General features: G+C 36.6%; 1 protein-coding gene across 5 annotated transcripts in view; it reads right to left on the bottom strand.

Moving 5' to 3' along the window:
• LOC117242993 (QRFP-like peptide receptor) overlaps positions 1-14,239 on the bottom strand; it is an 81,445-nt gene that overhangs the window by 56,086 nt on the left and 11,120 nt on the right. For all 5 annotated transcript variants that reach the window (XM_033510092.1, XM_033510097.1, XM_033510093.1 and 2 more), the window contains exons 2-3: positions 4,726-5,119; positions 3,783-3,913 (exon numbers count right to left, since the gene is read on the bottom strand). In XM_033510092.1, the coding sequence (XP_033365983.1) occupies positions 3,783-3,913; positions 4,726-4,855 (261 nt within the window). In that variant the 5' untranslated portion in view covers positions 4,856-5,119. The remainder of the gene's footprint in view (positions 1-3,782; positions 3,914-4,725; positions 5,120-14,239) is intronic.

Here is a 14,239-nt window from a genome sequence, read left to right as displayed (position 1 = left end):
AAGGAGTCAGCTATTAACATCTTCAAAGGTTCGTCTTGCATCCGGTGGATATTTCACGAGCAGCAACAACAAACAAACATTACTTTCATTTCGAACACATAAATCAACGAGAGAGATTCTAATTTTCTATTCAAACAAAACTGTCGATCAAATAAGAAAAGCAAAAAGGTTTATGATCTCCAGAGGTCAGTAAACGAATGGGTAGTTCTATTTAGTATTTCAGAGACCTATTTGTTACACATTGTAGTGTTCGAATTGATCGCATTCCGACTAAATTCAACAATTTCTGTGCAATGAAATTTCGTTTGCAGTGTAATTGCAATAAAACCTGATTGCTGAATAATGACTATCGAAATAAATCATCGAATTACTTAAAGCAGCGGTCGTTGTGATACAATAAAACAAAATGTTACCAAAGATCAGTATTTCACTAAACTTTTCCAATCGCTCCAACTGTAACAAATAAAATGATGATAATGGAACAGAAACATGATAATGTTCATGGTACTAAATATGCCCTTTGTTCTTAATGGTATTAAAAATGTTTACATAGTTTCGAAGAATTAAGAGGATTAGTCGATTATTTTCAAACAACTAGATGAGAAAAAAACAGATTCTCCCTAAACAGGGAACGGTGCTACTCGATCTTCATCAAGGATCTTCTTCAAGGAGACAAGAAACATCAGCAAGAATATGTGTCTATCGTCTTTATTCCAAGATGGTATCATTGACACTAAGAGGCTCGAATTGAGCCGATAATAGATTAAATCACGTCCCCTTGGAACGAACGACGAAGAGAAATAAATCACACGAAAGACACTGTCAACGAAACGTCAGCGATTCAACTCGCTAACTCACCCGAATTAACACATTGACTGCCACAGTCAATCGTGACCATCGGTGAGCCGCGTTATTAAACTTTTTAGGATAATTAAAATAACATAAACTTCGCGGATTAAAAAACGTTCGACAATGTGAATGATTCAAGTACCATTGTCGGAAGAAAATATTTTTCGAAAATTAAATAGTTACAATTAGACTGTGGATTTTTATGCAATTATGAAAAATACAAAGGTAGAAAAATGCACAGAAGGCGCGTGATATGCAAAAACATATAAAAAATCCAAAGTACAGTACTCTTTGCAATATTTAATACGCGAAAAAAATTCTCCCTAGGTCATACTGTTTTAAACGTTTTCGTGAAATTGCGAATTTGCATAAAAATCCGTGGTATAACCGTGGCGTAGTATATTTCAATCTGCGGCTCGCAAAATATATAAAATTCGCGCGGTAGTTAACGCGTTAAACCATGGCCACGTATAAAGCAATAAGATGGTTTTCAAAGGGCTGCTACTGCTTTTCCTAGTGACCCCTTCGACCCCTTCCCATGGCAACCCTATTCCCTTCTCGAGCAAATAGAAGTATCGTCGAGGGATCATTTTTATCTCGCGGAAGGAAATTAGCAGAGTGCGTGAAAAACGAGCAAGGGTCGAATACGAGATCTGGCAAAATGTTTCTTTGGAAAATTACTTTCGAGATCTCGCGGCGGGGACACATTAATCTACGTACTTTTCGTGCTGAAATTTAACCGACAAAGGGGAAATTCTTCAAACGATGTCCCTTATAAGCGATCGTTCCAATTAAATCCACGTTGGTATTTTTCGATCCCTGTTAGTTAAAAATTCACCTAAAAGGACGAGACATCGAGTATCTTATGCCGAGATTATGTAAATTGCAATGATGAAAAACCATTAGGAATTTTCTATCTTAAGAGGTAGTTAATAATTAGACTACGGATGTTCATGCAGTTATGGAAAATTGAAATATAAGTACGTGTGTAATATTCCAAAACACATAAGATATTCGAATGCACTAATCATTATAAAATTTGGGAAACGAAATATATCTCCATTTAGATTTTCTATTTCTTTAACGTTTATAAAAATATGAACATGCATACGCATCGATAGTCTGTTAATAATCTCTCTCGCAGACCACAATTTCTTTCGTTATCGACTTACTTCGTAAAAAATGAAAAATATGTATTCTCTAAAGCAGTAGAAAAGATACGACTAGTCACAGTTGACCAAGTTTGTTTAAAGTCGGTTAAATCCTAAACGTACGAACTATCCGGTGCAATTAAACATGTTGGCAAGGAACGAATAAAGTCGCTTAAGACAAAACGTAATTGAACCGAACGAATTGTAAAAGAAGAGCGAACCACCTTGCCGTGTATTCGGCATTGGGCTGTTTCTCGGATACGTAATTTTAGAACTTGGCACAATTCGATTTTATTTTCATTCGGGCCAGAACGTCGCGGCGCTTTCTTGACAGCGTGATCGTGCACCATCTCGGCCAGACAACGTGTCTCGATTTCTTCCACCTTCTCGATATGAAATTTTACCATCTGTCGCTATCGTCGATATTTCAAAAGCGTTTACTCGAAAATTCTAAAGATACGAGGATTAGCCAATATTAGCGGCGATTTCGACGAAAGAACAGCAAATTCCCGTGTACCGTTCAAACAATCATAACGTCAGAAATAAAAGAGATAGAAAAGCAATGGTCAAAGAGGTATTCTCCATTCCCGTTTCCTGTAATTTTCTTCTCGAGACCCAGTTTCCGGATGCAATCAACCTCGAAGAGGAGATAGAATAATTGGTATTCACACTCGACAAAAGCTGCACTGTCGAAAACTCGCTATTCGATAAACCGAATCGGAATGTTTGCAACGGAATTCGCGATGCTTCGACGAATTAAACGTTGCAATTAAAACAATCGAGCATAAACGGTTTACAGCGCAACGCTTTACATGATCGAAATAATCGAACGCCGTTAGGTTTACATTGCGTCGTGCCAATCGCCAACTTGCATGTGGATGTTCACCGTTCAACCGACTTAACTTAGTTATCCTTGTCCTGGAGAAATGCATTTTCCAAAGGAAAATTCATTCGTCGAAAGTTCGCAGAAATTGGACGGTTCGTAAAGAAAGTTTTTGCGAAGCCAGCGATGTCAACGACATTATGGCTTTGTCTTTTCTTCTGTTACCGCCAGTCGCATATCGTAACTCGCATCTTTCCAGAAGAAGCTCCTTCGAATACCGAGTCCCAACAAGGGATGAAGCGGTTAGAAAATCAATTTGACGCGATCGCAGCGAAACTACGTCGAAATCCAATGTAATTTTAAATATTTGTTTGGAAGTAAAATAAAGCTCAGAGTTAGCGTTTCTCGATGACGAGTGTAACGCTTTGCACAATGCATATTATATATATCAAAATCAATGTATCATAAAGGAAACTCGCGTAACGCGTATGCTAAATGATAAATATCAGCAACGACAGCCTGATAATTCCATGAATTAATGCACGTTTCAGATACGAACTAATAAACTACCGACCGCAATTCCACGTTTCGGGGAACCTCGATGAATATCTGTTCTAATATTCGGTCAGGGATTATCACGCGTTTACATTGCACGTTGTGATTCTATTATAGAATTAAATTCTTCAAAATATAACAAAATCGTCGTTGATAAAACAACATGATCGAATCATGAGACGATAAAATTGAACATTACTTGGTAACGTGTGACAGTTCTGTAGATCGCAGTTACCAGCAAAATCCTGTTTACTATACAAACTGCTGTCTATCGTCTACTTGTTGAGTTAGGATTCTTGATAAAATAAAATTACACGTTTTTAAGTTTTATAAAAATCCTCCTCCACCGTTTTGTGTGCCGTTGAATTAGAATTGTCAACTGAATATTCGATAAAGGGACTCACCTTTACGGGAATGCAGAAGAGTATGAGGAGGAGATCGGCCGTTGCCAAGCCACCCAGGAAGACATTAGTCGGTGTGGATGGTAGAGGTCTAAGTCTCGGGCACAGCGTCGAACCGATGATGACGACATTTCCTGAAATAAAACCATTTATTGCACCGTTCTCATCAAAAGTAGATAATTAACACGTTACCTAAAGCTGAGCAGTTTCCACCGAAAAACAATGGCAAAGTCAACTAATTTTTACAATTTTACTTTATTTTAATTTGTTTACTTTAATACAAATACGTATCTACTATTTTTAGCTGCTCTTCGAGTCAAAGTTTCATCCCTTAAACTTGAGTTACCGCAGCTAAGAAATACCTATTTACTATTTTTAGCTGTTCTTTGTCCGCGATTTTTCCGCGAAAGCGACATTTCGCAGAAAGAAATGGCGAATTTTATACGTTTACAAAATTTATGTAAATATATTTGTACATCACTGTACAAAATTGCAACGCACAAGTGTTAAGATAAATTCTTTGAATGATATAACACGGCGTACGTTTCTATCTAATAACTGTCACGTGGACAGCAGTGACAAAATAGGAAGTGGATGATAAAATTAATCATCGTGTCGTCGCATTGAACAACATTTTTTCTAGCTAAACCACGCAACCCGGTATCTATATACTAATGATGATAACATTGCGAATGTTTCAACAACTCTAAAACACTAGATCCATTTTGGAAACATTTTATTGTTATTTCTACTTTTCTTCATATTTTATTTAATATCGCTATCTTTTTCACAATTTTCCCGTTTCCTTCTTCGCCAGATACTTCGGAAGATGGTATTTGACTATTAGAAAGGGGAAGGATCGATTTTCTGGAGCCGACTTAACAGAGGATAAAGAAACAAGACCACGAGACGGTTTTTCCGCGAGACAAAGTACCATCTCACTCACCGACTAATCCGAGGAAAAACGTGAGGGAATAGACGACGAGAACGGGTGCCAGTTCCTCCCAGTCGAAGTGACTGAACGACTCGTTGAGATCGTAATCGATAAAATCGGTGGTATTTGTCTGGTTCGACATGGCGACGATTAACTTCTTGACAACGACACTTGAAAGGTTGCGTCCACTTGTCTATCGCTCATCAGCACGTTTTTCATCGTGCACGCTTTTAAGCACTTTGCTCGGTTGTACTGACGATTTGCAACAGTACTCTTTCTAACGAAATCCCTTGAGAATCCGCCCTTTCCGTGTCGAGAAATCTTCTTTCGCTCGATTTTCTTCGCATGCTTCCCTCGTCAACGGTTTTAGACACTGCCGCGTTGATACGTTGCCATAATCTTTGCCCTGCAGGAAGAAAACAATCGAATCAATCTTGGAATTGAATTAAGCTCCAGACGAGAATCAACGTTCGCGTGACATTTCATTCGCGGTGTTTTTTCGTTCAATCGATTTATAATATGGAACTTTGGTTCTTAAGATCGGAACTATCGATGACTAAAATATAGAACTTGTAGAAAAGTTCAACAAACAGTGTAACAAGAAATAGGACAAATTTTATAGTACCGTAACAAGTAGCTTTTATCGATATGTTGTAGGAAAAATCATTAAAATCTCTAAGAATGAATATCTTTTTATATATTTAATCTGTATAGCGAGCTTCCATAGAGGACTTTTGTTTCATTGTTGGCTGCTTAATACTCGATCAAAGGATAATGGAAAACCCGAATATTGGGTGACAGCAAAATTTTGTACATCAAATTGTAGCGTGATATGATCCTAAGTTATCTTGTAACTCAACGTTGACGTACATGATCGTTTTAGATTTCGACAAATAAAAATAGTAAGACGATCGAGTAACCAGCGGTGAAGTTAGAAACTAACTGTTAAAGCAACCTGCGCAAACAAATAACTCGTTGGCTGAAAGGCTCTTTAACTGGTTCAACAGAAAGCTCTGAGCTCGGTTTAGAAGCTACGAATACCACAATTAGCAGTCTCTTTAAATACACAAACCGCCCTGCAATTTCGTCCACATAATGGCCATTGTGTATATATTTCCAACGTAAATTGCCTACATTATTCTCCACCGTGAGATTCCACTTGCAAGCAATGTCCACGTATATTCTTCGAGGAGCAAAATATAACGCAAGATTAGAAGATGTCGAACACATTCAACAGAATCACTACATGAAAATCATAGTGATATAAATGAAAATTTTGACAATTTAGATCTCCTCGTATTATTGAAATTTGCAGAGGATTGTAGAGAATTGGTAGTTAGAAATTTGCTATTAGAAAATTGGTATTTGAGATAATAAATAAATTAATAAATACAGCTAATGTCGTCAAGACGCTCGTACTAAAGAATTTGTTAATCACAGTGTGTAATCACTGATTAGATCGCTAATGGATATTCGATAGATACCCGTAGATACTTGTAGATACTCGTCGATAACTGATCGATAACTGCTAGATAACTGACTTCCTTACGATCGCGTCCGTTTATTTATACTGGCCTGGGAAGAGTCGGAAAATTCAAATTCGTATTCGTTCGACGGTTGCACGTAGCGGCGACATTGTTTTTCCCGGAGTTCATTTATTATTACATTGCGTGTTTCCTAACGATATTGATACTCCGAGGCAAAACAACAACATGATTCGAATCGTCCTCTAGCTCATGTGCCGCTACAAATTCTTATAAGCAGACATTTTTATATACACAACGATGACTTCTTCCATCTATTGAAACCCGCATCCTATTTATAAGTATTATCTCTTTAGCTTCATAACTAATTAAATTATAATCTAACTCTTTGTTATAATTGTTTTCGTGACTTGAAAAAATATTAGGTCGTGCGAAAAGGTCGTTCTTTCAAGTTCTATTGATTCTATTGGAACAAAGTGGATCATAGGTAATTCAATAAAATAATATAAAACAAAAAATGTTCTGCATCTATTGTTTCTTTGTAAAACGAAAGAAACTTTTGAAGCAGCCTAATGCAATGAATTTCTTGTAAGAATAATCGTAAAGCACAATTTCGTGAAAAACAGCAATGAACCATTATCAAAATTTCGATTTTGTCAAATCCTTCATTTTCATATTATTATTAAAATTCTGAATTACGAAGATAATTTGTAGGTATGAAAGGAGACTCGACTTTCGAACTTTCGCACACCATAATTTCGCAAATTTCCTGGTTACTGCATCCGGTGTAAGCTTGTGTCACAGATTCGAGAAAGAAGAGAACGGAAGTGGTGAAAATATGAAACAGAACATCCTGTGTTTTCTCAGCCTCGATTCGGTTTAAAAGGAAAGAAGCAGGCGCAACGATGCTCGGGAACTTGTTTTCGAGATTTCTAGCATGATATTAAAGCGCGATTCGAGCTTTCGCTAAAACGGAGCCGTTAAAATCGTCAAAACGTGAAATGCATCGCGTTACACAGCCATGACCTCGTTCACGAGCTTCATTAAATCCGATTGGCAATCGAAATTCGTCTCCGCCGTGGAAATTTTATTTCGACTCTGCGAAACTTCCTCTAGGCGAGTATTTAGACAGTTCCTTAAACATCTTATCGATATATTAAAAAGTTTGCCCTCTTTATCCATGCGGCTGTCTACAAAATTCACAGCGTAATTCAAAGAAAATTTAAAGGATTTAGACTTTTGTTAAATTACACGTGCACCGTAATTTTTGCCATTTAACGAATAGCTTTGCAAATTAAAAATCTCCGCTCCAATTTCATCGAACACTTCATAAAAAGATACGAATCGCCCAGAAGCAACATCGATCGACCCCATAAATCAAAGAGTAGAGAAGAATAAGTTTACCTCAAAATTTATTTGTCCTATCTTCTTATGGAAATAAGCCAGTTGTTTCTTGGCAATTAAACCCTAATCGCGTAGTTGTAGAACGAAGAAATGAGAAATTTACAAAGGATACGATTGAATAGGCCTTCTAAAGCGCTCATATATAAAATATAGGAAACTTAATAAATTTTCTTAAGAACTTAACGGTACGAACGGTATAATCTGTGGGAAAATCTTTTCTTTATTATTATTTTATTATTATATGTATATTATTATTTACGGTACAAGATTTACTTTCTGGTATGGAAGATCAAAGGCCGATGCAGTTTCTCTAAATTTACCTTCACAGTCGAGTATCATATTTTATCCTTATCGCCATTAAAATTCATCTCGGATGCTTGCCTTCTTTTGTTTATAAAATCGAACAATCAACATTACGGAGTGACAATAAAGAAGTGGTCAACACATATATCTTCCTGATCGATACACGAGGGAGGGAGTTTTCTTGTAAAGTCAGAACAATTAATTTGTCATTAGGCCATGGATTTTTATGCATTTATGATAAAATCGTATATGAAAAAGTCTATTAACTACATAATTAGACAGCAGATTTTTATGCAAATTCATATTTCCGAGAATATAACCGTACAAATAGGGCTTCGACAGAAAATTATATTACTTGCCACGTATTGTAGGAAATACTATACTTTTAATATTTCATATATTTTTCTGTGGATTTTCTGTTAAATTTTCTATAAATCTACATATAACATAGTGTAATATAATAAAGTATAATATGGTATAGTACAGTATAAGTATATTCGTATTTCAGCCTATTACAAAAGAGCTTATTCATGTCCGCTACGTATCTCGTACATATATATGTCGGAGATGAAAGAACATCGGGACTTCCGGAATGTTGGGAAAACCCCCAATACCCTAGTCCAGACATTTACTATAGCTGCACTTAAATAATAAAAATAAGAAATAGTTTTAATGTTCCAATCTGACTTTATGACAATGGGTTCGGGCTCGAAGTGACATAGCGGGTCACTGGACGTAGCCACGGTCACAGGAGGAACGTGTACCTGACAGAGGTATGAAATGATTATATGGCTCTCCTTAAAAACGAAGATTGACCCGAAAAGCGAGGACAGAAGTATATAAGGACAGTTTCTTTTGTATGAAGAGGGTTAGTTTGTTAGTGAGTCGTTGGACGAATTACTGATTGAGTTGTCGAGAAGTTATCCGAATCGAATAGTACGTTGATACTTGTCCTCCCGTGGACCGTGGATTCGTTATCGAACCTGAATTCGTTGTCACCATCATCTTGAACATCCTATTGCTATTACTCATAGCCTCTTGTAGTGTCCACATTCGTACTGATAAATATTAGCTACATTCGCGACGGTAAAATGCCAACCTGACTCCGACATATATATAACCATTAACACACATAAACACGCCCAATATATCCACATACACACTTCATTGTACTGACTTCATTTTTGTTACGATTCGATTAGCATTAATTTTCTTATTTTTATGATCTCTTGCACAAAGTGGAATATATTTCTTACTTCCTTTACATTTCTAATATTTCACAATTCAGGATATCCTTTTTAATAATCTTTTTACGCATAATCTTGCTGATACTGGAGCTCACAGATACGATATGATTTAATGTTTCCTTTCTTCTCAGATTGCATAGTAGAGAATCATCCGCGTCACTTATCTTAATTCTTTCTTTCTTTTCTTCCATTATTGAATTTATGTCTTCCTGCCAGTTGTAATTCAGCAATCGTCGAATCGAATATTTTCCTTTGTCTGGCCTAGTCAGACCCATAACACACTTACGTATTGAACAACATCTCGAAGCAAGTGATCTTAGTCCATCTTCTATGAATATTTTAACTTCCACTCTGTTCTATATATTTTTTTATTCGACGAGGTATCTCCTCGCGTTCACTTAATTCTAACATCTCTGCATTCTTTATTCCTGCAAGTTTCTCCTTTATTAATGTATACCAGTTGTACTTCCTTGGGTTATTTTTGTTTCCACCCAGCTCGTTCAATTTTGTTAGGCGCCTCCAAGGGAATCTATTCTCATCCATTTGACATATTTTCTCAGGAAATATTTTGATCTTTATGTTTCTGATCTTTATGTGATCTTTCTATTATTACACTTTCCAGCTTTATTCTGCCTGTTTCGTAACGTACCAGATAATTAGCAGTATCCATTGGAACATTCGGTAGATGTTTCAAACAACGTGTCTGCATTTTCTCGATCGTTGCAGCTTGCTCGATTCCCCAAATATCCATATAACATCCATATAAATATAAAAAAAACTGCAGCTGCCACTATCATATACACAACGTGCGAAAGTATATAAAACGTACCAAGTTGGGTCATAATTTTTAGCAGACGAAACAAATTTACTATACAAGTTCCATTTATTCGGCTGCCTTCGTAAAAATTTGAAATTACATAAAAGTCCGCAATCCATTCATAAACGATCATAAACAATTACAAACGACCAGAAACGATTAATTTAGTACAGGTTCCGGTGCAATACAATTTATCAATCAACGACACGTTCGATTTAATCCCCTGTATGAGTGCGAGCATGTAACCACAGTGCACTCATGGTTTAATACGCATCGGAGAGAGCTTCAATTCATCGATTCTCGATCTATCGAGGCATCGCATCGGGAAACTGACAAAGGGAAACGTGACGAAGGGTTGCCAAGGCAAGATGGTTCAGATCATTTTGAAGATGGATGACACGACGAATATTGGCAGAGACATTCGTTAACCTGTTAATAACTTAGACTAGGCAATTTCGGGATTGTTTGTGGATTTTGAAATTTCGATGTGTTTATGATACTGAACTGGTAGTTGTTAGGTCGTATAAGTTAGTCATCATTTGTATTCTTACGAACACGACTAATGTTTATGAAATACAATATAAATAATGGATTTACTACATATTGTTACAAGTACTGTACATTTCCAATAGTTTTTGTATACATACGTGTGTTTGTATATTGTGTATATTGTTCATGTGTGTATATTGTGTACGCTTTTACGCGTTTGACCTACAACTACGTAGGCCCGTAGTACGACGATCGTAAACGTAAATATTATGGGCATAGCTCGTAGTAGATGTTCGGATCAAACGTAAATATTACGGGCATAGCTCATAGTAGATGATCGGGCTAGATATAATGTATAATATATAATAGCTTGTTTACGTTTTCGGCCCAAAATTCTCTAACGTAAATCGTAGGTTAAGGAGTTAATTGTCCCACGAGTGTATAAGCATCCACAGTATGGTCATAAAGATGCGAGGATGGAATTATTTAATTTTGTTATCATTCAAGTTTGTATTTTCGATTTCACGCGATAAAGACACGTGAGATACAGAATACAAAGTACAATCAAACACTTTAGAATTAAATAACCTACCTCACATCTGAAATCTCTATGATTCAAGGAGAGACCGATTCAAGGTTAATGTGAATGGAAAATACAGGTAATAAAAAATGTAAGATACGATTCAAGTAGCTCATTCTTTCGTAACAATAATCAACCATTGCTCGTGAATTCGACGGATACTTTTTTACGTAGCGGTATGCCACCTTTCATTTACCGCCAAAAGATTTATGGTGAAGATTCCTGCATCCCGAAATAAAGCTCGATTGACCCCGTGACCGCGTGGCCGGAGGCAAACACTCGAGAGACGAGAGAGATCACATCGCTGCTCGGCATTGATAATGGCACGAAATGTAAATTTTAGATGAGAGGCTTTTTAGAATTTACAAAGAAATCTTTACGAGTCATTTCAACGACATTACGAAACTGACTTAACACGAGATATGCCACTATTCGCGAAAGCAGAGGGATTTTCCACTTGCAGCGTCACGAAACGACTGCAAAGCAAATTTGATATTTTTTTTTTTTTTTTTTTGAGTTCTACAACTATCGATAGCAAACTGCGATGTGAATTCCTCGCAGGCGGTGACTTTTCGCGGGAGAACTTAGAGGAAGCTCGTCTCGTGCGATAAGTATAATTATTACTGGAAATAGGAGAACGCTTCGAAGTTAAAGCGAAAGCTCACTGCTGTCTTTAGTCGACTATCGATTCATCATGAAAAATTATTTTCTCTTGGGAAAGTTTGCCGTTATAAATCTGGAAGTAATAGGATTCTTTCTGCTAATGAATAAAATTCTCCCATCTTCCAATATAATAAAATTCGCTACCTCCGATTCAAGATTCTCCTCGATTCAAGACGACTGCACCCGGAAAATTGTGGCTCAGTTATCGCGAACAATAAAAAGATGTTCGATGGAATCTATAACAAATCAACGTGAAAGCGAAGCAAATGGAAAACGAAGACAAAGCGTTTTCTTAAATTGAAGCAAACGCCTCGATTCGTAAAAGAACTCGCCTAGAGTGTACTAAATCCTATATAATGGCCTCTAGTAAATCCTGCATAAGTATTCTAGCTGTTCTATTGAGTCGATAATGAATTCCATACTTGAAAAACGGGATAACCGAAACCCGCTTTCCTGGAAATTGAGTTATGAGAGACCAATTCGCGGCTCTTTCGAGCAGACAAATTTTCAAGCATTTTACTGGTTAGAACTTTGTAAAAAGGATAAAGTGCAGACCATGTGAAGGTACTACGTGAGCGAGTGTTAGATCTGAATTCAGTAAGAAAAAAAGGTAAATAAATAGACGCTTAGTAATGGTTTTCTCTCTTTTCTTTTCTTCTACATCTTTCTCCGTTTTACCTTCCCTTATTTTCTTCTAAATTTTCTTTTCGTCGTACCGTCCTGTCGTTCCTTTGCGATTGAAAACTCGTAAACTATTTTTTCTTCTATTTCCTTCCTTCTTCTCTTTCTGACTTCTTCACCCTCACCTTTCCTTCCCTCCCGCTCTTTTCCTCCCATAAGCCTTTCTTCCTTTCTATCTTTCCTTTCCATTACCTTCCTTCCTCCCTTCAAATAATTTCCTTCGATCATCGTTAACTTCCTGCTCCTTTATCCTCCCCTCTCTCCCGTTGTTTTCATCGAGGAAAAATAATTTCACTTTTCTTGCATGCGCGGAGAAACGTACGAACACACGTTTAATTGTTCTTTCGCTCTGCTGAAAAGTAATAGAAACAAAGGAATCTGACCCTCAGATACAAAACTACAATGTAGTTCAACATCTCGCTATAGCAACCTCCACAACGACCCAATCCTAAGCTAATGTATTTTTCCTGTCTCACGTCGAGCAGACTGAATTAACTCCAAAATGAATGGAGTTTCGTGTTGGATATATACGCGCTCATATATACGAGTTGAATTGTGAATATATATCTACTTTATATTCACCAACTTCAAAACTACGAACACTCGAATCACAACTGCGCTAAAATAGAAAGCACAGTGAGACGTACTTGAAATCGGGTTAATTGTACGGAAGAAGACTCTGGTAAAATAAAACTCCTTTTTCTGTTACTTTCGACCATCGTGAAAAGTAAAAAAATATCGTCTTTAGCGTAACGGAGTGGAAACGCCCTCGCGTTTAACACGTTCTTTGCCGCGATGGTCACCGCTTAGTCAATTTTTTAAAATGACTAGCAAAACGAATTTCGTAAACTAATTTCATAAATTTTCCGCAATGTCAATGACTTAGATAACATTATGAAAAAATGTGCAAATAGAGTATATAAGTATTTTGCAACAATTAAATATTATACAGTGAAATGTTACGACGATATTATACGGTAAATGTTACGCAATGAAATTATTATATTTTGATCTAGCGCGGCTATCACGACAAAATATATAAAATTCGCGTGGCAATCAACGTGTTAAACGCATCGAAACGTGAAATCCCCCGATTACCTCTAAAATATAACGTTCGTTATCTTATCAGACTCTTTGGCTCGGTGCTGCATTGAATTAATTTCGGAACGAATCTACATTTGCATCGTCGAATTATGCAATGCATATAATTTTAAATAGCGGTTTGTTTCGCTAAACGATTTTATAATCGAGTAGACGTTTAACTTGTTACTTCTCGGTGAACGTAGAGCTAACCGTAAAAGAAGATTGACGAGTTTCCATAAAGAATCTTTAGCAGAGGCGACAGCTTCAATTAACAACGAGAGATTGAAAAATGTAAATTCCAGCTTGATTGTATCGTCCATTGAATGAAATTAGAATTAGCGCTTGATGTGCGCGATTTACAAAATAAAGACAAAACAACGAAGTTCTAAAATACCATACTACACACAGAGAAAACTAGGCAGAGAGTTTGTCGTTGCGATAAACCAGATTAAAGCTGACCGCTACAATATAACTTAGCTGCTTCTCCTACACGCGCTGATGTTACAGACAATCAAAATGTAAATGTAATTTTGAAAATGAAGATATAGATCGTGTAATCTGGCGATACAGACTGACTTAACGATTCTGAAAGATCAGAATCGACGAGAAACTTGCTAATAAAAATATTGGCTTATTGGAAGAAGGCTTATTGCAAAAAGGTCTCGTAAAACGAAATAGCGAAATTAGAGCATTTCTTTCCGCTAATGTAGTCGTTATACGTTTGATTAAAAAATTTATGTCCAGTTATCATTCCTATATGCATATATAATCGCTT

Source organism: Bombus vosnesenskii, unplaced genomic scaffold (genome assembly GCF_011952255.1).
Source record: "Bombus vosnesenskii isolate JDL3184/JDL3185 unplaced genomic scaffold, Bvos_JDL3184-5_v1.1 scf7180000013265, whole genome shotgun sequence".
In the NCBI taxonomy this organism is placed as follows: domain Eukaryota; kingdom Metazoa; phylum Arthropoda; class Insecta; order Hymenoptera; family Apidae; genus Bombus; species Bombus vosnesenskii.
This window is presented reverse-complemented; position numbering and strand designations above follow the sequence as displayed.